The sequence below is a fragment of the Felis catus genome, chromosome B2, assembly GCF_018350175.1.
Source record: "Felis catus isolate Fca126 chromosome B2, F.catus_Fca126_mat1.0, whole genome shotgun sequence".
NCBI classification, from domain to species: Eukaryota; Metazoa; Chordata; class Mammalia; order Carnivora; family Felidae; genus Felis; species Felis catus.
In genome coordinates, this window is record NC_058372.1 from 3,523,400 (window position 1) to 3,548,517 (window position 25,118).

The following is a 25,118-nucleotide window of genomic DNA, read 5'->3' on the forward strand; positions in this document are numbered from 1 at the left end:
GATGGCAGGGGCCCTTTCTGTCTGGTTCTCCAGGTGCCGGCCCTTGGTCCAAGTATAAGGTGGCACACTTAGTTATTCTTTTCTTCTCCTGACCCTCTTCATGCCCAAGAAGCTCCTGAGCCAACGGGTCCCACCTTGATAATATCTCGGAGTCTTTAGTCCTCCTACTCAACTATAGTTTGTTCAGTATAAGATGTCCTGGACAGATAGCAAGGACACCCGCTCTCAGGTCCTGGCTTAGGCACAGACTGTATGTTTTAATGAATCACGTTATGTCAGGGCGCCCGGGTGGCTCAGTCGTTGAGCTTCTGACTTTGGCTCAGGTCGTGATCTCACGCACTCTGTGAGTTTCGAGCCCCACATCGGGCTCTGGGCTGACAGCTCAGAGCCTGGAGCCTGCTTCAGATTCTGTGTGTCTCTCTCTCTTTGACCCTCCCCTGTTCCCGCTCAGTCTCTCTCTGTGTCATAAATAAATAAACATTAAAAAAAGAAAGAAAGAAATCACTTTATGTCTCTTGGCTTCAGACTCTCATCTCTGAAAGGAGGCAGATGGAGTTAAGTGCTGACAGTCACTTCTCATGCATTACAGTTTCTTCTTGATCCCTTTCCCAAATACCACCTGTGTGGTCGCCTGATTTACAAGCCTTTATGCGGAATGACTTTACAATAATGCCTATGTGGAAATGTCATTATCTAGATATTGTTATGTAGGTCTTGAACCCCAAGTCCGTAGGAAGACACTGAAACCAAAACCATAATCAAAACCTAAATGGAAATGGGGCCTGGGAGGTGACAATCACAAAGGTGAGCGATAGAGTTGTTGACAATATCACCTGTCGCGATACACAGTGAATGTGATGGTAAGAGACCTGTCTGGTGTTCAGAATTTTCCCCTAAGAGAGAATGCTGGGTTTTAAACTTGCCACAATCCTCTGTGAGGGTAGTCAGCGGACTGAAAATTTAGAAAAGTTGGATTGTGTCTTAATCGTGAGAAATATATGCGGTGCAATAATGGAAATAATATGTTAGTGTGGATGTAATCGGGATCTGGATGTCTTGCTTGACCTGTAACGGATCTGACTCTGACGACTCCTTCGCAGAAGACACGCGTATTAGGTGATATGCCCACCATTCGGTGAATCTCTGGAGACTCACGTTCAGAGCTGGTTGAATTGCATTAAGGTCAGACCATGTGTGAAGGAGACCGCTCCCGGTCCTTGCCTGCTTGGGGCAACACAGGGGAAAGCGTTCAGCTCACTGAACTACACATGTCCTCAGGTCCTCAAGTGGGAATCCACAGGGCTTCCCCTCTGGGGGAGTGGTTTTTTTCTTTTCTTTTTTCCATGTGTATTTATTTTTGAGAGACAGAGAACAAGCAGGGAAGGGGCAGAGAGGGAACAAGAGAGAGAGAGAGAGAGAGACAGAGAGAGAGAAATCCCAAGCAGGCTCCACGCCGCCATCCCAGAGCCCGATGTGGGGCTCGAACTCACGAACCGGGAAAGCGTGACCTGGGCCCAAACCGAGAGTTGGACGCTTCACCGATTGAGCCACCCAGGCACCTCTGAAAGAGGGGTGTCTAAAGATCACCCAAGGTTTTTATTTTTATTTTTCCAATTACTAGGCCCTACAATTCACAATTTCCCCAATATTTCCTCCTCCTGGAAAAGTACTGTTAAAATTTCAAGAGGTGGCTTCGCTCACCGACACCCGTAGTCAGTTACCTCTTCAGCAGCCGATACGGGGTCACCACCCACACAGAGGCTGAGGGGAGGCAGCGACTGGCACCCTGGCCTTTCTGTAAGCAGCTAGACCCTCCTGGGACGATAGCCCTTGCGCCCTCGGTGAGCCCACTGCCGTCAGGCCTGCGGGTGAGTCTTGGCTACATAGAACCACGCTGCCGCGGCCGGGCAGCTGCACTCCCGGCGGTTTCTTTCCTGTTTCTTTTTTTTTTATTTTTTTTTTTAAATTTTTTTCAACGTTTATTTATTTTTGGGACAGAGAGAGACAGAGCATGAACGGGGGAGGGGCAGAGAGAGAGGGAGACACAGAATCCGAAACAAGCTCCAGGCTCTGAGCCATCAGCCCCGAGCCCGACGCGGGGCTCGAACTCACGGAGCGTGAGATCGTGACCTGGCTGAAGTCGGACGCTTAACCGACTGCGCCACCCAGGCGCCCCTCTTTCCTGTTTCTGTCTCGGTTCCACTTGTTGGGATAAAGAAAGGAAGGTTGCAGATGCCGCTTTCAGCAATCAACAGACTTATTTATTAGGTCAAGACCACGGGCGACACCCATGCTGGAAACTGGAAGAACACAACGGAAGTAGAAGGGGCGAGCCCAGATACCCCTGCGGCCCGTTGGCGTGACAAGCCCCGAGCACACGGGAAAGCGCAAACGCAAGCAGGTGCGGTCAGTCTAGCTGTGTCGAGCGCGATGACACAGCCTCCGGGGACCCCGGGGAGAACGGCACGCGGGAAAGATGGGCGGGGAGAGTGACCGGTGGCGGGGCGTGGGCATGAGCTGCTCGGGGAGTGGATGGAAGGGGGGCTTGAGGGGGCTAAACCAGATGTTGGGACGAGGGCTGAGGGGCCCTGAGGCCGACACCGGCTGCTAAAGAGGGGACATCACTGACCAGGGTTTCTAGAAAGGCTCTGAGATGGAGCGATTCTAAGTCAAAAGGAGGAAGAGAGCTGGAAAGTTGTGGGGCCCAGCAAGTGAGGCTGGAATGACTCCAGGTGAGGGGGAAACGGGAGGCCGCAGAGAGGAGAGCACGATCCGCGTCGTGGCGACGCACACAGCTGGGGTTTTGTCTCCCGTTTTCTCCCGGGGTCAGATCTTCTGTCCGGCCCCCAGCCCTGCTCCCTTCATCCCTTCTCCACGCCCCACACCATTTTTTTCAGATCCCACAGGAGTAGGGCCAGTCCCCTTTACTCTGTAGGACATGTCTTAGAAAATCTGAGAGACAGGCCGTAAAACTCTAGGAGCAGGCCAGGCATTCGTCATTGGCCTAGGTTCCCCTCCCTTTCCTCCACTGCGATGTCCCCCCAGGTTCCGTTATGGGACTTCAGCCTCGAATTTTCCCCTCCCGGAACCTTTTGGGTTTCCCGCTTGTGTAAAACCTGTTCCTCTACTCATCCCTCTTCTGGACACTGAGATGTTTCTGTCATAACCACATGCCAACCTAACCCCATCTCGATAGCCGAGCTGTCCCTCCCTATAGGATGTGGCCTGGGGGGAGGGGTAGGAGGACACTAGAAACAGCTTCAGAGTCACGCGCCTGCCCCGAGTACCAGTACAGAAACAGATTAGGAAGGCCCTACACCCCACGCTCTCTAACAGCAGCAACATAACCTTCCCAAGACCAACTGATCCCTACCCAACAGGAAGAAACAGGGGCTGGGTGAGGTCGGGGGCTGGCGACTCAGAGAGGACTGAGGGGAGGGCTTAGCATAAAGGAAAACGGTTTAGCTGGGAGATTTCTTAAGGTGCCCCTTGGCTGGGCTGGGTAGGGATTAGCTTAGAGTGGAGGGTATCCGTATCCCCAGAGGCAGAGTCCTCCCCCATAGGAGACAGCGGGATCTCCTTAGCAAAGTCCTTGGCATCGACAACTACTGTGACTCTCTCAGGCCCATCAGTGGGTGGGCAGATGGTCAAGGGCTTTTTACCACAAGACCACAGGCAGAAGAAAGGCCGAAGGGGACCAGAGAAGGAGGCATTGGAGAAAGTATAGATATGGGCTCCGTTGGCCATATTGTAGAAGGAGACGTCTCCTGATTCATAGTCCAGGAAAATCCCAACCCGGCGGGGGGGCCCTGCCAATGGGAGAGGGGTCCGCTGTGGGGTGAGGGCCCAGTACCCATTCCCATACAACTCCACAGCCCAGAACCCATTCTGAGGAGTCATGGGGTCAAACCCTTTCTTCACCACATTCTCCCTACACACCCCGACCGCCCAGTCGGCCCTGTCTCCCACCTCCACCTCCCAGAAATGTCGCCCTGACGTGAAGGTCTCACGACCCAACACACAAGGCCAGGAGTCAAATCTCTCTGGTTTCTCGGGCAGTTTCTGGCGTGAATCTTCCAGCCGGACAGATTTTGAATCCTCGTACAAAAAGAGGTGGGGATGGGCGGTGTCTGGATCCAGAGTCACGTCAACTAGAGACGGAGAGAGAGCTGGTCTGAGCATCAGTGAGCATTAGAGGTGACAAGACATAGTCTTTCTTCTCAAAAAAAAAAAAAAAAATTATATATATATATAGGGGCGCCTGGGTGGCTCAGTCGGTTGCGGCTGACTACAGCTCAGGTCATGATCTCACAGTCTGTGAGTTCGAGCCTCACGTCGGGCTCTGTCCTGAGGGCTCAGAGCCCGGAGCCTGCTTCCGATTCTGTGTCTCCCTCTCTCTCTCTGCCCCTTCCCTGCTTGCTCTCTGTCTGTTTCTCTCTCTCAAAAATAATAAACAATAAAAAAATTAAAAATATCTATCTATCTATCTATCTATCTAGACTGTTCTAGACTTTGGTAGGTCTCCTCAGGAGGAGAGGTGCTTGGCCTGTTCTGCTGTCTCTATTTTCCTCTTCTGTCAAAAGCCACAAGGTGATGTGTGAGTTGACTCTCCCCAGGGCCTCAGGGGTGCCTGTTACAGGGCCTTGTCTTCGAAACATCTTCCAAGGGCCCTCTCTGTACCTCGAGGAAAACGTGAGGCCCGTTTACGTCATCTTTCCCCTATCTATCTTCACCACGAACTGTGTTAGTGTTTTTATGTCCAAGTATTATAGGACTTTGAATTCCTGGGTGATAGAGCCTCAGAGCCCTTGAGAAGCTCAGTCACTCACCTGCATGCAGGGTGGCCTTTTTCTGTTCTGCAATGAAAGAGAACGAGTTGGTCATTGACGGGTTTCTAATAAGAGAGGGGACACCTTGTCGGTGAACTAACGACACGAAGAGAGAACTTACTGAGCTCTTCCAGGAGTTTCTCTGGAAAACAAACAGAAATACCTTAATGACAAAGGAATAAATGGTTCAGCTCTACCTGATTACTGAAGCTTTATCAGTAAATGAGGAACAAGGATTATGGTTTATTTATTCATTTTATGTTTCTAAGAAATGTGCAGGAAGTTCCTACTGGCTTGGGATCAGATCTTTAATCTTTACTGGGAAACCGAGTTAGAAGTGAGGAGAGAGTCTGAGGGTGGGTAGTGAGTGCACATCAGGTCTAATATCTCAGTTTGCATTGGTTTTGACTCCTTCTGCACCCCAGACCTTCGTATTGGGGATCAGCGGCTTCAGGTGCCTTATAACGACCCCCCATCTTGACTTCCAGAATTCTAGACCCAAATATCTTCTGAAAGGACTTGGGTCCACCCCACTCGGAAGCACTCCTGACGAGCGGCCTGTGACTCACCTTTAGAGCTGAATTCATCCTTTCTCTGTCGGGCTCTTTCCCTGTATAGTCTCCAAGTGCCAAATATGGACCCAATTGTAAGAAGTCCCAGGACCATCAAGATGACAGCCACTGCCACCATCCAGGGAGTCAGCCGTGGGAAGAAGGGAGCTGAAATGAAATCCCCGAGAAGGACATTTGTCGTGCGGCTCTGAGCAAGTCTGCCTCTGCTCCCGATTGCAAAGGGGGCTGCAAGAGAGGACGACCTAGACCTCCCCCGTTCCTCCCACGGCAAAAATGAGTCCTTCCAGTGCTGCTCTAAGCTTTTCAGAAAAATTTTGACCTCAGGTAGGGGAGGGCAGTGAAAGAGAGGAAGGAGCAGGATGGGAGCCAAGGGGATGCAGGAAGCAAATAAGGAAGGGGACATGTCACCTCTGTGTGCCACAGAAAGGGACTCAATGACCAAAGAATAAGGAAAGGTCCTTGCCTGAGCCAGAGATGGTTGGGGTGGGGGAAGGGTGATGAGAAGATCTGCTTTCCTGAGGGCCCTCGAAACCGAAACCGAGACAGAGCTCTAGCATGGGAGGGGGGAGGCCAAGGGGCAAGGGTGGAAATGGGTATTCCTGTTACTCAAGGAGAGAGCACTCTGGATTAGGAAGGCCCCCAAGGACAGAGCTTCTGTATCTAAGATATATCTCCTAAAATGGGAAATCTGGGATTTCAATGAGATCCAGGGAGGGTTTACGTGTTCAGAATCCCTATTCTTCTGATGACGTTGGTGGGGCTCCCTCACGCCGGGGATCAGGAGCTTAGGCGGGGAGAAAGTAGACAACTGTGTCATGAGGGCATGGCTTGGGCAGGTGCCCTAGGTGATGTGGCCCTAAAACTGTCACATAGGAACCCAACGCTGATTTCACTGACCTGGTATGGAGATCTCTACTTCCTTCTCCTGGCCCAGAAGGAGGTTCTGGAAATGGCAGGATATATTCTTCATGGAGGTGTCCCTGATGATCACGGAAGCCGCCACAGTGAACAGGCCTTCTTCATCAGGATTCCTAGACTCTGATGTGGATGGAAACCACTCTCCCTCGGAAGTTCTCCACTGCACCTGGGGCTCTGGGTACCACCCTACGGAGGTACACTCCAGCCGGATCTCTCCGCTTTCTTGAACTTCCATATGGATTTGAGGATCAGAGCCCAGAGCTACGGAGAGAGAAGCTGGCCTCACTCCTTTAGTGGACACCCTTCTGGGAACCTTATAACCAGAGGGTTACACAGTCTGAGAAAGAAAGGCACGCGGAGACTAGGAATGAGAGGGATTCATGTTCTGTTTCATGACACGAGGAAACCACGAGGAAACTGAGGCGTCAGTAAAAGGAACGTTATCAGAGAGGGATGCCATATTGGGATTTAGTGTTTGAAATGTAAGCAGGAGTGTGATGGACAGACATAGGAACATAGTCAGCAGGAACAGCAAGACCAATGGCTTAGAGGCAGGTTAGGGAGCTCCAGAGATGGGAGAGGGCTTTGTGGTTGGAAGTATTATGAAAAGACTTCGAGGAGGAGAACCAGGGGTGGGTATTTAACACAGAAGATGTGAACAGAGAAGAAGTATCCCTGAGGAGAAGGGGGATTGGAGGTTCCCTGCATTAAGATTGTAGCTGACAATTTAAGTTTCCTTTCCGTGTGATACTGATTCAGGAATTTTCTTAAATGGTTTCAACTTCCTTGCCCCAGTGTCCTAACATATATCAACATAAAGCTGTTCTTACCCTTTCTGTTTTCAGCCTGATTATATTCTTACAATTCTACAGAGTATAGAAAAACACCAAGCTGCAGAGGAGAGGCCTTAAACACCTGTCCACAGCTCTTAGTTTAAATCCACGTTTCGATTTGTGTGTATATGTGAAAATGCGTATTCTTTTCATGAAAAGGGCCGCCTGCCACCTTCAGGAGAGTCTCAAAGATGTCTATCACTTTAAAAGAGTAACAATAACAGTTTCATGTATAGGCTGTCTCACTTTATTTCATTTTTGCCAAATCTTGTTTGACAGATGCATTGCCCAGTTTTATAGCAGGAAATAAGGCTCAGAAAGAGATTAGTTTGATGGCATTCCAAGTAAGCGGGAACGTCAGACCTCAACGCATACTTTCCTCCTGAATGCTTGCCATTCTCCTTAGTTTGAAATTTGGCTTGAAGCAGAGAAGGGAAACAAAACCCAAAAACTTTTCTAGGTGGATCGACAATGTTAGCGAGCCCCCACCTCTAGGATCCTGGGAAGCCGTCCCTAGGCACGAATCCACGCGGCAGCCTCAGGTTGCAACGGAAAAGCGCGACACAGCGTCCCTCACCGGAGTGGTGACAAGCAGACACAACCTGAATGTTGGGGCCTGGGGCTGGATCGAGCATATTCTGGCGCGCTAACTAGAGAGGATGTGGTGTAGCCTCGCAATCACAACATGGGGCCATCTCCCCAACGCCTTCCCACTTACCTCCCACCCTCGGCCCGCCAGCCTTTTCCGCCCTAGAAGGGATTTCTCGGACGACGAACGCGGTGGCTTCCAAAGCAAGGGAGCCGCGGGAAAACGGACGCCGCCCGGAAGTCACCGGAGAGGGTCGAACCCGCGCACTCACCGGCCACCTTCAGGTGCACGCTGGCCTCCCCGTAGCGTCCGTCCTGTCGGAAGAGGCACCGGTACTCGCCGTCGTCCGAGGCCCGGACCCGGTGTATGCGCACGGCGACGCGCCCGGCCGCGATGTCGCCGTCCAGCAGCGTGGCCCTGCCGCGGTACTCGGCCGTCTGCTCGGCCTCCCGCTCGCGGCCGTCCCGGCGCACCAGCACCGCGGCCGCCACCTTCCCGCGGAACCACCGCAGCTCCATGCGCTCGGCGCTCACGCTCGGGGACAGGCGGCAGGGCAGCTCGGCGTCGTCCCCCAGCGCGGCCAGGACGGGCTCCGCGGGGCCGATCACGTCGAAGGGGGCTGCGCAAACCGGGCGTGCAGGGGGGAAGCTGAGGACTCACACGGACGGAGGGCAGTCTGCTCCACCCGGATCCCGGTTGAGGTCGGGGCGGGGCGGCGGGGGGGATCCCCAGGGGGCCAGAGACGGAACCCGAGGGGACCTACCCGAATCGGGCCTGGACAGCTGGAAGAAAGTGAGGACGAGCAGGCACGCGGGGAGGCAGGAGTTTGGAAAAACTGCCATGTCCAACCTTCCTGGGGCAGCAGGTCACCGGGTGTCCTGCGGGCGTCAGAACTTGCGCCTGGGAGATGCAGGCCGGGAGATCGATCTTTCGACGCCCTTCTCGGGCCTCCTCCCCACCGCTCTTTCCACGCGGATCCGCCCGCTCGCCCCCTCCCACCGCAGACTCCCGGTGCGAGCGCACACCGCCCCGTGTGGCCGAGCAGGTGCACAGCCGAATAGGCCCTAAACCCCTAAAAGAATCCTAGGAGAAGGGAATTGGGAGGCATGGTACCCATTAATGGGTTGCGTACCAATGTACCGCTGCTCTAAAAAGCCCCCCCCCCCCCAATACAGTAATTTGGTATTTGTTTCAGGAATGATAATAAAGATGAAGCGATGGAGGCAGAGAAGCGGGCACAGGCACTGACCTCTGATCTTGGAGGAAGAGGCACCCAGGAGCCTGGTTAGCAAGTGACCAAGCTGGCTGTGGCCCCAGGAGCCAAAGTTAAAGGCGGGGAAGAAGGAAGCGGGAAGTGATCTCAGGAAAGCCTGCCCCCAGCTCCCAGGCCTTGGCTCTGGGGGGTGGGGTGGGGAGGGGAAGTTTTCCCGGAGAGAGGAAGGGTCCGTGCCTTTGCAGTCTTCAGCTCAAAGACCAGGATACAGAAGGATGGGCTGGACTAAATAAAAGGGGATAGGGCAAAAAGGGAAGGTCAAGACAACGCTAAAATGAAATGGAAGGTGCTGGGCTGCTGAATTTTCCCCCTCAAGCCTCACTTCTTTTATCCTGAAGTTGGGGAGGCACTGGGAGCATTAAATGAGATTAAGCCTGTCACATGATGGTAAGGATTGAGAAGAGGGCAAGTTGTTACTCTGTTGTTTATGTGGGTTGAAAGTTCAAGGGTAGACTGGGAATGCACGTGTGTGATTCAGTTTTCACTGCCTCAAAGTTGCCTTCCTGCAAGCAATTCGGCCTGCAGTTCCTTATTTTGGGGTTAAACCTCTTATTGTCATGAAAAAAAAAATTAAAAACATGGGAAAACATTTTTTTAGTTATTTTTTTAAAGATTTTATTTTTAAGTAATCTCTACACCCAGTGTGGGACTCAAACTTACAACCCCAAGATCAAGGCTCTCCTGCTCCACTGACTGAGCCAGGCAGGCACCTCTGGAAAACACTTTTACAAAGCAGAAATCACTCATAATGTCACCAACCAATGACAGCCTCTGTTCACATTCTGGCAGAATTGAAGAAGCTTTTGCATAATCAGAAACATTATTTATACTTACATAATATCATATTGTAGGTTCCTGTAATACCCAAGATTGTGGGACATCTTAGTGGTTTTTTTTTTTTTAATCTACTGTAACCAGTGCACTTTATAAATACATAAATACTTTGTCCACATCTTTGATACTTCCTGACAAACTTTCTGATAAATTCCCAGAAAGATAGTCATCGGGTCTAGGAGTTGAATTATGAGCATATTGCCAAAGTTAAACCTATCACACTGTTAATGGGAATGAGCCTCTCACCTAATTCCTGCCAACACTGAGAACAATTATTCCCTAGTCATCACTAATGGGATGGGTGAAATGGATCAAATTATTATTTTACTAGGCATTTATAGGACAGTGAGGCCGATCACTTTTCATATTAACTATTTAATATACTCTGGAAGAGATTTTTCCAGGCAAATTGCCCCCCCCCCCGCAGACATTCTGATGCTGTTTCCTATTCTTCTGTATGAATTTTTTATAAATTAAAGCTGTCAACCCTGTATATTTGTGGCTCATATCCTTCACCACCCCAGTTTGTACTTTGCCTTTATTTCAGATTATGATTAAGACAACAAAAGAGGGGCACCTGGGTGGCTCCGTGGGTTGAGCCTCTGACTTTGGCTGAGGTCACGATCTCAGGGTTCACGAGCCCGACCCGACCCGCATCGGGCTTGAAGCTGTCAGCGCGGGCCCGCTTCCAATCCTTTGTCCCCCGTCTCTGCCCCTCCCCCACTCACGCGCTCTCTCTCAAAAATAAACATTAAAAAGGAAAAAAATGACCGATAAAAAATAATTGCTCTGGTTGACTTACAAGACTGCTAGAATGGCTTTTACTAAGTGGAAATCTGATCATGTCACCTCTTGCTTCAAAACCCCTACATGGCTCCTTAGTGGCCCCAGCACCAAATTCAGACACTTAATCTGGTCAAGAAAATGTAGGATCTAGTTGTCTCCCTGATTCCTTCCTCTCGGCCTCTTCTCCCTCCCCTCCGATGGCCTATCCACCTCTCGAAGAATTTGGAAGATGGGGTAACCTCAGCCCACAGCACCTTTCCAGGCCTCCAGGTTCCGGTGCTGTCTCCCCTCTTCCTACAGCATCTGCTGGACAAAGTCCTGCTCCTCCCTCAGAAGCTCATTTAAGGGCAACTTCTTCCAGAAGCAAGGAGGTGCACCCTCTCTTCTAGAGCTGCTCCTTCGTTCCCTGGGCCGGACCTCACTGTGGTCCCAGCCGAGCACCCTAACCAGAGGGGCTTCAGGAAGGAGCTCCCAGCGCTGCCCAACTCAAGTGAGAAACACTCTTAAAGTCTTGGGTCTTACCCATAAGTTTGGGGTAAATCACATCATTTTACTTCATTATATACGAGATTTGTTTAAATATGACTCTGGATAACCTAGGCCCCCTCCAAGCAAAACCGAGTCTCCAGGACATGGGCCTGGTTTATCCTGTGACACAGAAAACTTCCTGGTCCTCTCTGCTGGCACACAGCTGACCTGAGTCCTACTTTGACAGGCACGTGTGTTTAGTTTTGTCTTTTGTTTCCAAGTCTACCTTCCTCTCCTAAACTGAGCTCCCCTTCAAGTTCTTACTCTCTGACTTCTCATCAGCACAAAAGCCAAAATAGAATTTGCAGCTGAAATCAAACTAACTGGCCGTTGGCCTTCCTCGTTTGAAATGCTCCTGTCTCATTCTCAACTCCCCTTTGTGTTTAACTTCTGAAAAATGTCATCTATAATGGGTTTCCTCTCAACACGCTATGACTAGACTCCTGACCCCTGCTCTACGTTGTCAAAAAAAATCTCACAGGGAATTTTGGGGGGGGGAAGAAAAAAAGAAGAGCTTTTTCCTGCACCCAAGGGAGCTACACGGAACAAGGAAGGGGCCAGGGAGATAGAAAGCAATGGTATCTAGAACTCAAGCTATGTGGCAGCCCCAGTTTTGACCGGGTAACATCTGAGTCACTTCTACATAAAGGAACACCTTGGGTCATCCCAGGCAGGATGTCTGAGTCAAGGCTCACTCCGGGAACAGAGATGCTAGGCGCCCCTGTCTCTCCAGGCTCCTGTTGTTTGTGAGATGCCTGAACCATGCGGGGCTGCTATGGGGAAGGTCCTGCCACGCCCAGGGCCACTGGAGACCCGAAACAGACTTTTCCCTCTGAGACGCGAAGATCGTTTGGGCCGAGGCATGTGACCCGCTCCCTATGGAGTGAATCTCATGGCCAAAGGTCAGGACTTATCTCTTCGGCCCTTTCCCACCACTGTCCAGATTTCCCAGTGTCCTAGACTAGTCAGAGCCAGGGATTATCCTCATCCTCGTTCTACGTGACCTTCACCAGCACTTGACTGAGGCAACCACTTGCCCCTTCTGTCTCTCTTTCAAGTTTATTTATTTATTGTCTTAAGTAAGCTCTACATCCAGCATGGAACTCAAACTCCCAGCCCCGGGATTAAGAGTCGCATGCTCTTCCCACTGAGCCAGCCGGGTGTCCTGCTTCTCTTTCTAAAAGTAGTTTATTTTTCATTTTTTAGAGGAGCAAGTGAGCGGGCGAGAGGGGCAGGGAGAGAATCTCAAGCAGGCCCCATGCTCAGCACGCAGCCCGACGAGAGGCTTGAGCCCATGACCCCGGGATCATGACCTGGCAGTCAGAGTAAAGCAGGTTTCCCTCAACAACGTGGACGGGCATCATCCAATCCATTGAGGGCTGAGTAGAACAAAGACGGAGGAAGCGTGTTTGCTCTCTGCTTGAGCTGGGATGTCCAGCTGTCCCTTCCCTCAGACGCTGGCTCCCTGGTGCTCAGACCTCGGGGTTTGGAGCACTTTTCCAGGGGCTCCAGCTTGTGGGGGGCAGAGCCTGGGGCTTCTCTGCCTCCACAGTCACATGAACTGGTCCCTCGTAACACATCTTTTTCTAGATGTCTGTATCTACCCTGTTGGGTCTGCTTCTCTGGAGAACCCTGATACAGTTCTTTTACATCACCACTACAGATAGGTCACTTTTCTTCACTCTTCCCAACTCCATGGTTATGTAGCCGTAATCTTATGGAAGGGCCAACACAGTTAGAAGCAAAGAGTCCCAGAGAAATGAAGATCCGCAGATGTGCGTACCATTGCGCTCTTTGCGTTCTGCAGTAACAGGGAGGTTTTATAAGAGATGCAAAGCCTTATTGATGGAACCATGTGGGAGAACCCCAGAATTCTCCAAGCTCTTGTAGGAATTTCTTTGGAAAATAAATAGAACTAAAGCAATTGAGATTTGAGTTAAGACGTGGGAAGGAGGAGGGAACGTGCTGGAGAATCATACAATGGAGTGACTGTTCCCTTCTGTGAATGCTTGATTCCCGAAAAACTCTCAATACATCACAAACAAGGAATGCTTTTTGTGGCAGTTTATGTTCTTAGAAATCTGCAGGAAGTTCCTTTTGGCTTCACTTGCTAAGAGAGGTTGCTGTATCTAGGGAACTTAAGTGAAAGTCTGCAGCCAAGTTTGGGATGGGTGGGTAGGAGGGCTGGGAGACCGATAGGGGCTCTGCCCTGTCCGTGGCCACGCTGGAGCCCAGCAGCCAAGGCGGACCTGTGGCCAAACCCAGTTACATTTGATGGCACCTGTTACCGCAGCACAGATCTCACATACTGTGGGGAGGCTGGGAGCTGGGGTGTCTCAGTGAGAGGGGTGGGAGGGACTTATAGGATTTCAGTTTGTGGTGGGGGGTTGGGAGAGGGTCAAAGAGGGAAGGGTTGCTCTGGATGAATGCTGCTGGACATCGGGGGACTGGTGGCAGGACTGAATATTCTGATGTTTATTAGGACACGGAGGAACAGAGTGGGCTGAAATTGTAATGGGTAAAGAAGCGGTTAGCTGAGACGGGGACGTGTGGTCGTTCTTGTGGTTTGCCTGTGGTGTTGCATTTGTGCCTGCATGCCGAACATGATTACACAGGGGACTTGTCCCACTCCGTCACAATCCCGGAGTGGTCTTGTCCGTTCTGGGAAGCAGCTGTCATACCTGATTTTGCTTTCTCAGAGCCCACATTCGCCTTCAGATCTAAAGGTATTTGGGGTTTTATTTATTTATGTATTATTTAATATATTTGGGGTTTTATAACCTTTAGAATCCCTTCCAATGTTACATATGTATGTATTTTGAGAGAGAGAGAGAGAGAGAGAGAGAGAGCGAGCAGAGGAGAGGCAGACAGAGAGGGAGACAGAATCCCAAGCAGGCTCTGTGCACAGAGCCCAACACAGGGTGCGAACCCACGAACCACAAGACCATGACCTGAGCCGAAATCAACAGCCCGACATTTAACCTTAACCGACAGAGCCACCCAGGCACCCCCCTCCCTCCCAATTAAAAAAAAGTTTCTTTATCTATTTAAGTAACTGCTACACCGAATGTGGGGCTCAAACTCACAACCCCAAGAACAAGAGTCACCTGCTGCTCTAGCTGAGCTCCCCAGGGACCCTGAATCCCTTCCAATTTTGAAAAGCCTAGAATCATAGTTCTAGACTCTAGACGGGGATGACTTTTGACTAGAAGTCATCTTAAAGGGTTATGGAATTCAAGCATGTCTAAGGTTTAAATGTCCACAAGGCACAAACACCCTGCTGAGCAGCCTCATCTGGTGAAATATACAGGAATCAACCTCAGCCTTCCCCTCTGGGTGCCTCCCACGCCATTTCATTTCCAAAATAATATTCCCCAAATGAGAAGTCTCAGGCATGTGATGACCACTGAGCAGAGAATCAGTTTTAGATGTAAGGGAGGAAAAAAAAAAAGGCCCTAGACATTTTAATGATGAAAAGTAGAATAGGCCACCCAAAATACACTATTTTGTCACAGAAATTATTTTGAGCTGAAGGCAATTCTAGAAGGGGCCAACAAAGATTTCAGTAGAATTTTAGTCCTGAACACTGTGGGGAAAATGCATTTTCTTCAGAATTATCCATTATGTGCATTTAAATTCTGCCAGGAAAAAAAAAAACTATTTTGTTTTAAACTACTTTTTGTATTTAGTAGCTTTTTGTATAAATTAAACAAAAGGTTTTTGAGTCAGGGAAAAAAAAAAGGCAGCCAACACAGGAAAAGTTCTTTACTTTCCCCCCGTTTTGCCTAAAGGCAAGATATAAATTATTTTACTGGAGACTGACATTTATCAGCCCAGAGAGGAACCAGGAGAATCTCCAAACCAACCATTCTCCATTACTTTCCTCCCTTATTAGTACCTTCCCAGCTTGTTGGCCTTGGGGCCTAAAATTGTTTTCCTTTGTCCTATCACCTCTGCAAATGTACTCTCCTTTATTGAAGATGGAAAATAAGTTGGAATTCTAAGTTACCATCGTGAGTTTGTTTTCATTTAGGTTTCCCTTGTGATGTGCACTGTGTGTGTGAACTGTTTTTCTCTTGTTAGTGTTTTCGTTAAGAGTCCTAGCCAAAAACCTAAGATGGGAAGAGGTAAAGTTCTGCCTCCCCTACAATGATATAGAGAGAAAGGGGTGGTATCACTCTGGCAATATTGATGATCTTAATTAAGTAAGTTACCTAGGAAATAGTGCAAGGACACTCACACCCTCCTCCGTCCCGCTGAAAGCAGGTAGCAAACCTCCCATATGAAAAATACCCTCCCTAACAAGTAAACAAGTAAAAAGACATCCACATCACCAGGGACCGGGACTTGAGAAAGCCAAGAAAGAGGAACGGGCGGGACTGTTCTGGACCCCAGGGTTCTCCAGCTCTCCGCAAAAACAGAAATTGACACGAGGCCAAGAAAAGGTTCAGGCAGCGTTTATTGGGGGCCTATGCTCCAGACCAGAGAGACGGCGCCGGAACAAACGTCCCAGCCGGCTCCCGGAACAAAGGCCGGCAAAGCCTGCAAGGGGCTGAAGCGGCGAAGGAGGGACATCTCAGCAGGTGGAGGTGGAGACAAAGGAGGTTGGGGCGCAGGCGCAGTGGACAGAACATGCTTCCGCAGCACGTGTCTTATTAGCATGTTAAGTATCCACCCACGGCCGGGATTATTGGTATTCTAACGACGAAAAAAGTAGGTGAGGGTCCGTGCTGGGGTCCATCTTGGCACAGGCTTGGTTTAGTTTGGTTTCTTCATTTGAGTTCTTTCTGGAAAACATCCTGCCCCCGCATCCCTATGAGATATAATGCTCAAAAGCATGTAGCTCTCAGCCCTTTCTCCTAAGGTGACAAAAGCACAGAGCAAAGTGCATTGTGGTTAGGGCGGGGAGGGGGGGAGGTCCCAGACACAGCCCCTGGTCTACCTCACCCCTCCCCACCTCCACCGGAGAGATTTTACCCTCCTTGTTCCTAAGGAGGAGGGGCCGAAGGTCTCATCTTCTGAAACTGCTTCTTGCTGAGCGGGGCGTCGTCCCTGTCCCACCAGGAGGAGTAAAACTCTCCCGCTGACTGCTCTAACGACCTGTAAGGACCTTGTTCCTCTTGGGGCTGGATAGGTGGGGCCCTTGTGCCACTATCTGTTTGACAAGAAACTGCCGTCCTCTAGAAGACTCAAACTTAACCAAAAGATTAAGGAGGTAGGGTCTGAATAGTAACAGAAGAATTTTTTGCCACAAGAGGGCCCAGGAAAGAACGGAATCAGGCAATGTTAGGCATATAACCTCTGAGTCCTATATAGTTTGGGCATTGGGGCTCTTGAACCCATGCAACGATCTGGCTTGTCTGTAAATCTCCTGGGTATTTAGTTCGACCTCCCCAGAGGCGTTGATGTACGTACAGCACGTGTCGTTGACTACCGCACAGACACCCCCTTGTGTGGCCAGAAGATAATCTACAGCTAACCTATTGTCAAGGGAATCTAGGGACTCCTGGAGGCCCTCTGAGGTGTCGCCAGCGCTTGAGGCCAGGTTTTCGATGACCTGGGTAAGGCTTTTTAAGGTCGTCTCATGATAGGCAATCCCCTCCCGGGGGGCAGCCGGTCCCGTGGCTTCTCCAGCTGCCGCCAAGATAAGCCCGAGTGCTCTCTTCCGTCTGCCTTGAGAGGTGACGTTATATATAGTGGCGCCTAATCCTTCTGGGCCCAGTCGTCCCACAGTGCATTGTCCCCGGAAGTGGACATTATCTAAACACGCGTAGGCCACTGCCCGAAGAGGCCAGGAGAAGGAGGAATCGGGGCTCCCTTCATAGGGCAGTTTATTTTGTGGCGGCCCACAGAGGAACAGATATCCAGGGGGGGCACAGGCCCGGCGGGCTGAAGAGGAATTAAACCAGCTTCGTAAAAGGGGACCCCACTTAGGTGTGCTCTTGCACCTGGGGGACAGGGGCCCTCCGTCCATCGGCCCCCCACCTAGCTCTGCGTCCTCCTCTATTCCCTCGTGGCTATCGAAGGCAGATGGGGTCTGATAGGTGAGCCTCCAGGAAGGGGTTGCTGTTCCTTTCCAGTGAGTACAGGAGAAGTTAGGTTGGTCGCCCGGGGGAAGCAGAGAGGAGTCCACACACCAGTGAGTCTGGTTGGGGACACACGAAGAGCTTGCAATGGAAAAGGACATGGGATAAATGGAGGGCGAACTGCCCGCACTGGTCAGGCAGGTGTTGGTCTCGCAGGGGCAACAGGGCCGCCCCTGTTCTTTACAGAGAAGAGGGCGCTTAACCTGGAGCCCAGTTTGGTTCCAAGTGTCTGTAAGGGTCACACACGTCATATCCTCGCGGTCCTTGAGTTCCGCCACCAGTAGTGGTGTGCTCCTAATGGGTCCGGAAGTCAAAGTGAGAGGCACATCCTCGTTTGTAGGCTCGAACTGGAGCTTAGGAACCCCATCCCGTGGGCCGGGATGGCAGATCCAACAGTTAGAGAGATTATTTCCCGAGGCCACGATGCTGGAGAAGTTGACAATTGAATTTTCTCCCCAAGTTTCCCTCCCTTTGTTATTTCCTTCCCAACTCATCCCCAGGAGAAGGGCCAAGAGAAGGGCCCACATTATGCAACCCATCATTGGTTCTGGTCTTCTAGACCCAGCAGGGGCAGAACAGGTGTTTGCCAGAGTGGAGTGCCCCGAAATGTACCCACAGAGAAGAAAAAGGAAAACAGAGGCAACAAAAAGAAATGTCAGCAAACCAATCCACCAAGATAGAATCACTTATCTGACTCTGAGGCTTGCTTCTTGAACCAAGTATCTGGGGTCTCCCACAGGCTCACGTGAGGAAGATGGTTCCAGGCCTTCCAGGCGTTTCTGAGGAGGTCCAAGAGAAAAAGATTTTAGCCTGGAAAGATGTCCCCAGCTAGGGATTCCTTGCAGCTTAACTGCTGCAGGTGACTAAAAATCACCTGGTAAGGACCTTGCCACTTGGGGAGCAACTGATTTTTTTCTGGGGAGCCCTCCTTACAACTTGGAAGGAAGGCCTGACCCCCTGGATTAATTTGCAGAGGGGAGGGCTCTTCTAAATCACCTCTAGGGGTGCTGGCAGCCTATGATTAGCAGAAGCCCAACTGGCTCTTAGCACTCAGCTCAAACAAAGTAATCAAAGGCCGCAAGTTCTGGCTTATCTTCCCGCGTGGCGGAATACGGGCTGGAAGGAGGGTCTCCCATGTCATTTCACTGGAAGGAGGGTCACTGCTGTCATTTCAAATGCGCTGAGTCTTAGGGGCGGTGGGAATCCTGAGTGGTGTGAGAGGAAGCAATTTGACCCAAGGCTCTTCAGTCTCTTGACAGAGTTTTGCTCGCATCTTTTTAAGGGTCTGATTCATCTTTTCTACCTTCCCTGAGGAATGGGGGTGCCGGGGAGCATGCCATTTATAACTTATTCCCAGGGCTGCTGAAAGGCTCTGGGTGACATTAGCCATAAAAGAAGGGCCGTTACCACTTTGGAGAGACTCGGGAATTCCCTTTTAGGAGGGATTTACAGACCTCAGTCGCCTTCCCAGACCCGGGTGGGAAGGCTTATACCCATCCGGTAAAAATACCAACAAACGCGAGGTAATGTCTGTAGCCTGCTTGTGATGGCATCTGGGTAGAATCCACTTGCCAATCTTCCCCAGGAAATGCCCCCTGGTCTTGGACCGGCATGAGAAGTGGGGATAGATTGGACGGCTCTGTGGTTTATTTTGGGTGCAGAAGTCACAGGCAAGGGTAACTTGCTTTTATTGTCTAAGTCCCTGACCTAGAAAGACCTTTTGCACCAAGTCCCATTGGACATCTCTGCCATAATGGGTGGCATGCATCATGTCAATGTTTGAGCTTTTCTTGTCGGGCTTCCGGAATGAGAATTTTGTCCTCTCTCATAAGCTACCAGCACTTTATCCTGTATATCCCTGTCTCTCTGTGTCCTCCCCTGCCAGCAGGGAGCGTTGAGGGTGGCCGGGGAACTCAGAGGAGCCAACTATCGAGGTGGTAATTTGATCTGGTTTTTGTGCTCCATGGACTGTGAACAGCCGATCGGTCAGCCCTACTATTCTTTTCTTTGCTTACAGAGGTCCCATCTTTCTGACAACTTTTACAATGGACTACAGCCACCTGAACGAGAAGCTGTACCACCTCTACAAGAGTGAAGACTGGGTCCTTACGTTTTATTGGTGACTTCTTGCTGTTAACATTTTCCTGTCTTTCTGGACGGCCGCAAGGGCATGTAGTACATGGAACCCATATTTTGAATCAGTGTAGAGATTTCATCTTTTTCCTTCCCCCAACTGCAAGGTCCTAATTAGGGCTATCAGTTCAACCTTTTGGGTGGATGAAGTGTTGAGGTGAGCTCTAGCCTCAATGACCCTACTTAGGTTCACGATCACGTAGCCTGCCTTCCAGATGCCTCTCTCCACAAGTGTCCTGTCCATAAATGACACCATATCCAGATTGTCAAGGGGTTTGTCTTGAAGGTCAGGTCTGCTAGAAGTCTGTTCTACTGTCTCCATACTGATGCTGGAGACCCTTAACCTCCAGGGTGAAGCAGGGTGCAGTCCAGTGGACCTTTAAAATATCTGGGGAATCTGGCAAGAGGGCCTGATACTTAGTTAGCCTTCCTCCGGTCAGCCAGTGGTGCCCTCTAGTTTCTAACATGGCCTGAACCTGACAGGGAGTTAGGCTGACCTGGGGTAAGCTTACTGGCCTCGCTAAGAGAGATGTGGCCATCACTGCTGGGCCGTCCCTGTGCAACTGGGTCTAGTTATTTTGAAAAGTAGTCTCTGATCAGGGTCCAGCTTTTGAGTTAGGACCCCCAAAGCCTGCCTCTCATGGGTAGATGAGGTAAAATGTTTATCCAAATAGGGGAACTCCGGTGCAGGGGCTCCATCCAGCTCCATTTTCAAGGCTTTAAAAGCCCCCCAACACAGTCTATTGTGGGGTTCCCTTTCTTCCCCCTTCAAGGCCTCATATAGGGGCTTTGCATCAGGGCCGTAACTGGGGAACCAGATACAAGAGAACTCTCTCGTGTCAAGAAAGCCACGGAGTTGCTTTCTAGTGGGCAGTGTGGGCAGGCGCTGCTGGTCCTCTTGGGATCTGTGGCCAGGACATGGGTGCCTGGAGATAGGATGAAGCCCAGATATTGGCCCTGTTGTTGTGATATGTGAGCCTTTGATGGGGGAGACCCTATATCCTCTGTTAGCTAGAAAACATAAGGTTTTGCAGTATTACAGTCCGAGGACTGCTTAGTCAAACTGGCTATTAACAAATCACCATGTTGTAAAAGGATCCCATGTCTCAATTTTAATTCTTGTAACTCTTTTGCCACTATATTTCCAAATAGATTGGTGGGGGGTGTCTCTAAGGCCCCAGGGAAGCACCATCCAGGTGTGCTGGGTAGTGTCTTGAGTATCAGGGGTATTCCATTCGAAGGCAAGTAAATAGTGGCTCTCCTCATAAAGGGATGTGCAGAAAAAGGCACCCTTCAGGTCCAGGATGGTAAAAAATTTAGCATCGCCTGGACCCTGGGTAAGCGGAGTATACGGGTTGGGTACTACCAGGTGTTTGAGAACAGCTTTATTTACGGCCCTCAAATCCTGTACAAAGCAATATTCTCCACTGGGCTTCCTCACTGGGAGGACTGGGGTATTACATGGGGATTGACAAGGCTTGATCCATCCATACTTGAGAAATTTTGAAATTATCAGCTGGATTCCTCCTAAAGATTTATTTTTTATGGAAAACTACTTTTTTTCTAGACACCCTGCACTAGGTTTACCTTTCCCTGAATGGGGGAGACTTTTTTTTTTTTTTTTTTTTTTTGCCTCCCCTGGGACATGAGTCTACTTGGTTGTTTGTCCTCAGGAGTATCTGCGGCTCAAGCCTGGGACCATCCAGTAGTGCCCACGGATGAAATCCCAGTTTCTGGCCTATCTCCATTTTAATATCACCCTTTTCAAGGTAAAGAGTGGCTCCAGAATGGTTTCGTAGATCTCTCCCCAGAGCATTCCGGGACCTACAGAAAGGAATGCGTAGAACAGTTGATCTGGCTTCACAGGCGAGGGGGAAAGTAAACGGTCTCACCTTTGGCCACATCTCTCCCAGTTACCACATGTCACGCTTGGGGAAGGGCCCACAGGTTGAGTCAGGACAGAGCAGGCGGCTCCAGTATCTACACGGAATTTAGTTTTCCTACCTGCCACGTCAAGGGTGACCGAGGTTCCGCTAGTACAATGGTAAGGGGTCAGGTGGGTGCTGGGGCGGGCGGCTCCGGGGGCCTCTTTGTGGTTGCACGGCCCCTCTTCCGAGAGACTGGCCGGGGGTGGGAGTCCGTGTGTGCCCTTCGCTCTCTGGGGCGGGCAGGCTCAGGTCTCCCCGCCTTCCTGCCTGCATTACGCACACTTGTTCCGATGGTTCTGGCTACGGCCTTCTGGCCTCCTGGGGTCACCCTGAGCAGGGCAGCCAGAACCTGTGCCTGTTTTGCTACCCTTGTCTTTACTGGCCTCCTCTGCGCTATCTCAGTTATTAAAAACCTTGAAGGCCTCCTCCACCAAAGGTGACAGCAGGGACTGAGAACCTGCCTCTGACGTCAGTAGCTTCCCCCTAAGATCAGAGGCAGGCTGGACGATAAAGCACACAGTCAGTAAAGACCTCCCCGCGGCGACTCTGGGTCTCCATTTGGGCGTCTGCGGAAGGCGTCCATCAGTGGTTTAGAAAGACAGCTGGATTCTCATCCTTTTTGCCGAGTTATTTCCCTCCCTTTGTCATAATTAGCTGGTTTGGCTAGGCACTTCGTCATCCCTTCAGACAGGCAGGTAATAAAGTGCCTCTGCACCCTGGGGGTTGTGCCCTCCTGATCCTACTGTGGGTCCCAAGCAGGGACAGCATTTCATCCGGCCCCAAGCACTCCGTCCCCTGGATTGGCAGACCCTAAGACCCCAGGCTGTCAGCATAATCCCCAGCCTTCCTAAGGATCTGTCTTTCTCATCTAGGGTGCAACAGTAAGGCCTGGGATGACATCTTGTCAGGTGTTTGTTTGTTTTGGAAAAATGACCCAACTTTTCTTTACACAGAACCAGGTCTGTAAGCAAGACACGAGACTCTGGTAATCCCTTCCTCGGGCATGTCCTTTCCCTAAGGGGAAACAGATCCAGTTGGGACCTGTGGTGGGTGGGTGGGCACTGTGGGTGCTAGTGGGACTTACTCCAGAGGAGGGAGGAGGATGCAGGGGCAGGGAAGCTCCTTATGAATAAGGAGGTGGGGAGACCTTGGAGGAAGGAGGGGAAGTTGTTGGGGTCAAAGTCGCAGGGGTAGAGGGGGTTTGGGATGGGACTGCTGCAAAGGAGTACTAGGTCCCACTTGACTAGAACAGGGGATTGTCTAAAATGTCTGGTTTTGGGGTGCCTGAGTGGCTCAGCGGGTTAAGCGTCCGACTCTTGACTTCGACTCAGGACATGATCTCATGGTTCGTGAGTTCGAGGCCCACATTGGGCTCTCTGCTGACTTTGCAGAGCCTGCTTAGGATTCTGTCTTCCTCACACTCTGCCCCTCCCCTGCTCGCTCTCTCTCTCAAATAAATAAATATAAATTTAAATAGATGAGTAAATAAATAAAATGTCTGGTTTCAACCCAGCAGTGAGAGGGGTGCCAGTGGTAACGATCCGAGGCCACAGAGACTCTGCAAGAATTCCTTAATTTGGGGTCTTGGTGTCTCTCCCTACTTCTGAGATCTTTTGCAAAACAAATCCAACTGCAAGATAGTATTCAAATTTAAATTTGAGCATACAAATTTAACGGTCCATTTTGGAGCCACTGTTCCTGGTTCTTGTTCGCCTAAGATATTGGGGCCAAACAGTGCCATGCGGAAAAAAAAAAAAAAAAAAAGAAAAAAAAATTTGTTTTCCTTTTCTTCAAACCATCCAATTTAAACTGATCCCAATTATTTATTTATTTATTTATTTATTTATTTATTTATTTATTTTTAATGTTTACTTATTTTTGAGAGAGAGAAAGAGTGCAAGCGGAGGAGGGGCAGAGAGAGAGGGAGACACAGAATCTGAAGCAGGCTCCAGGCTGTCAGCACAGAGCCGGATGTGGGGCTCGAGCTCACAAACTGTGAGATCATGACCTGAGCCCAAGTCGGATGCCCAACCGACTAAGCCACCCAGGTGCACCTGATCCCAATTATTTAAAAAAATCCTAGAAGGGAGTCCTTTGTCCCATTTAAGGTGTTGCACATGTTGGGAAGTTGGATGGGCCTGGTGACTTATAAAAAAAGAAAAAAGGTGAAAGCTGACTAGCAGATAGAGTCACACTGTGTGATTCTGTATGATTCTGTGTGATTCTGTGTGAAGCCGGGTGATTCTGGGTGAAATCTGTGTGATTCTGTGTGAATGGACCTCTCCGTGTCCCAGTTGGGCCATCGGTAGAAGCAGGCTAGTACGACCAGAGAAGCTTGATTTCTTAAAACAGGCGGCTCCCCGGTACACAAAAAGATTAATCCTGAGGCCCCCCCGAATCCGGACCAAGGTCTGGATTTCTTCAACCTGACACTGGAACGAAGTCTGACTCACCAGGAATTCTCCTTCCCTCTTAATAAGATAAAAAGGTACCAGATGATTCACAAGACAAACAAAAAGGAGAAAGACAAGATGGTCAGGGTCAAGCCAAGACTGACTTAAGAAGTTAACACTTACACAAAGACAACACAGAGTGAGTTCTCAGGGCCACAGCCCCATTCCGAGAGACAACAGGTAAAGAACACAGATCTGACCCCAAAGAAAATCACAAGAAAGTCTGGAAGTAATTCCGGCTTTCAAACACACCCAGGAAACTGAGACCAGCCACAAAGGAAAGCCAGCGGAGAGGATACCCAGGCCGGGCTCAACCCACCAGAGGCCCTCCAGTGAGCCTGCAGGGGACCACCACTGGGGGTTAGAGTCAGGGGACAGGGGACACTCAGGCTGAACCCACCAGAGAGCTCCCAGTGACCCTGCAGGGGACCAACGCCGGGGAGGTCAGAGTCGGGGGACCGGGGACACCCGGCCCCGGAACGCTGGCCCAGACAACCTTGCTCCGTCCGAGAAAAGCAGACTATAGTGACAGTGACAGAGGGAGACGGGCAAAACCCGCAGCCGCATGCGCGGCCTGAGACGAGGGGCAGAGTCCCGGCGGCGGGAGGCACGACTTACCGCCGCGGGGACGCGGGACTCCAGCTCCGAGCCGCGGGTGAGTCGCACGGCAGGAGGGGCTCCCTCCGCGGTCCGCAGGCTCCGGGTCCTCGGGCCGTCACCAGGGCTCCCTCTCGGGGTCCCTGCGTGGTCGCCAAAGTACGATCCCGACCCCACGGCTCTTTGGCTCTCGGCGCAAACAGAAATCGACATGAGGCCGAGAGAGGCGCTTCCCGGGGCTTATCCTCCGGCACCAGCGCGGCGCCAGGCGCAGAAGTCCCCGCCGGCCCCCGACACCCACCCGCGGTTGGCAAAGCGGCTGAGGCGGGAAAGACGGAACGCCCTTGCGGGGCGTGGAGAAGCTGGCGCGCAGGCGCACTGGGCAGCACGCGCCGCCACCTGCCCCGCCTGTCTCATTAGCATGTTAGGTCTCCACCCCTGGCTGCATTTGCGTATTATAATGCGGAGAGAGCAGGTGAAGGGTCGGCGCCGGGGTCCACCTGGGCGCGGGCCGGTGTAGTCCGGTTTCCGGTGCTGAGTTCTTTCTGGCAAACATCCTGCTTCCGCATTCCTGTGAGGTCTCCGGGCCTAGAACGTGTAGCTCAGCCCGCCCTTCTAGGGGGATAAGCCCAGAGCAGCAGCGAGCTCCGTGGTTAGGGCCGGGTGGGGGGAGGGGACAACACAGCCACTGTTCCATCTCGGACTAGTTTAGCCGGCGAAGTTAGGAAGGGCCTCCTAGAGGAAGGGAGGGATTTTCAG

At 51.0% G+C, this 25,118-nt stretch overlaps 2 protein-coding genes and 1 long non-coding RNA gene across 5 annotated transcripts; 1 reads left to right on the forward strand and 2 right to left on the reverse strand.

Moving 5' to 3' along the window:
• Nucleotides 1–2,239: 2,239 nt before the first annotated feature.
• BTN1A1 (butyrophilin subfamily 1 member A1) lies at nucleotides 2,240–14,089 on the reverse strand. 3 transcript variants are annotated; one of them, XM_003985696.4, is made up of 8 exons: nucleotides 8,991–14,089; nucleotides 8,505–8,641; nucleotides 8,013–8,360; nucleotides 6,299–6,580; nucleotides 5,399–5,548; nucleotides 4,951–4,971; nucleotides 4,830–4,856; nucleotides 2,240–4,151 (listed from the first exon to the last, which is right to left on the reverse strand). In XM_003985696.4, the coding sequence occupies exons 2-8, from the start codon at nucleotides 8,581–8,583 to the stop codon at nucleotides 3,478–3,480; spliced, it is 1,581 nt and encodes a 526-aa protein (XP_003985745.2). In that variant the 5' UTR covers nucleotides 8,584–8,641; nucleotides 8,991–14,089; the 3' UTR covers nucleotides 2,240–3,477. The 3 variants fall into 3 exon arrangements, with proteins under 3 accessions (XP_003985745.2, XP_011280377.2, XP_019687229.2); XM_011282075.3 differs by lacking the exon at nucleotides 8,991–14,089 and having other exon boundaries at nucleotides 8,505–8,965; XM_019831670.2 differs by lacking the exons at nucleotides 4,951–4,971; nucleotides 8,991–14,089 and having other exon boundaries at nucleotides 8,505–8,965.
• Nucleotides 14,090–15,603: 1,514 nt separating this feature from the next.
• LOC102901749 (endogenous retrovirus group V member 2 Env polyprotein-like) lies at nucleotides 15,604–24,773 on the reverse strand. The gene is given in 2 exon segments (XM_019831672.3): nucleotides 15,604–18,027; nucleotides 24,381–24,773. A coding segment is annotated over 1 exon segment (1,536 nt). The 5' UTR covers nucleotides 17,791–18,027; nucleotides 24,381–24,773; the 3' UTR covers nucleotides 15,604–16,254.
• On the forward strand, nucleotides 17,993–19,446 carry LOC123385662. Its single transcript, XR_006598606.1, has 2 exons — nucleotides 17,993–18,125; nucleotides 19,266–19,446. It is a non-coding gene; the product is annotated as an uncharacterized LOC123385662 (long non-coding RNA).
• Nucleotides 24,774–25,118: the final 345 nt, after the last annotated feature.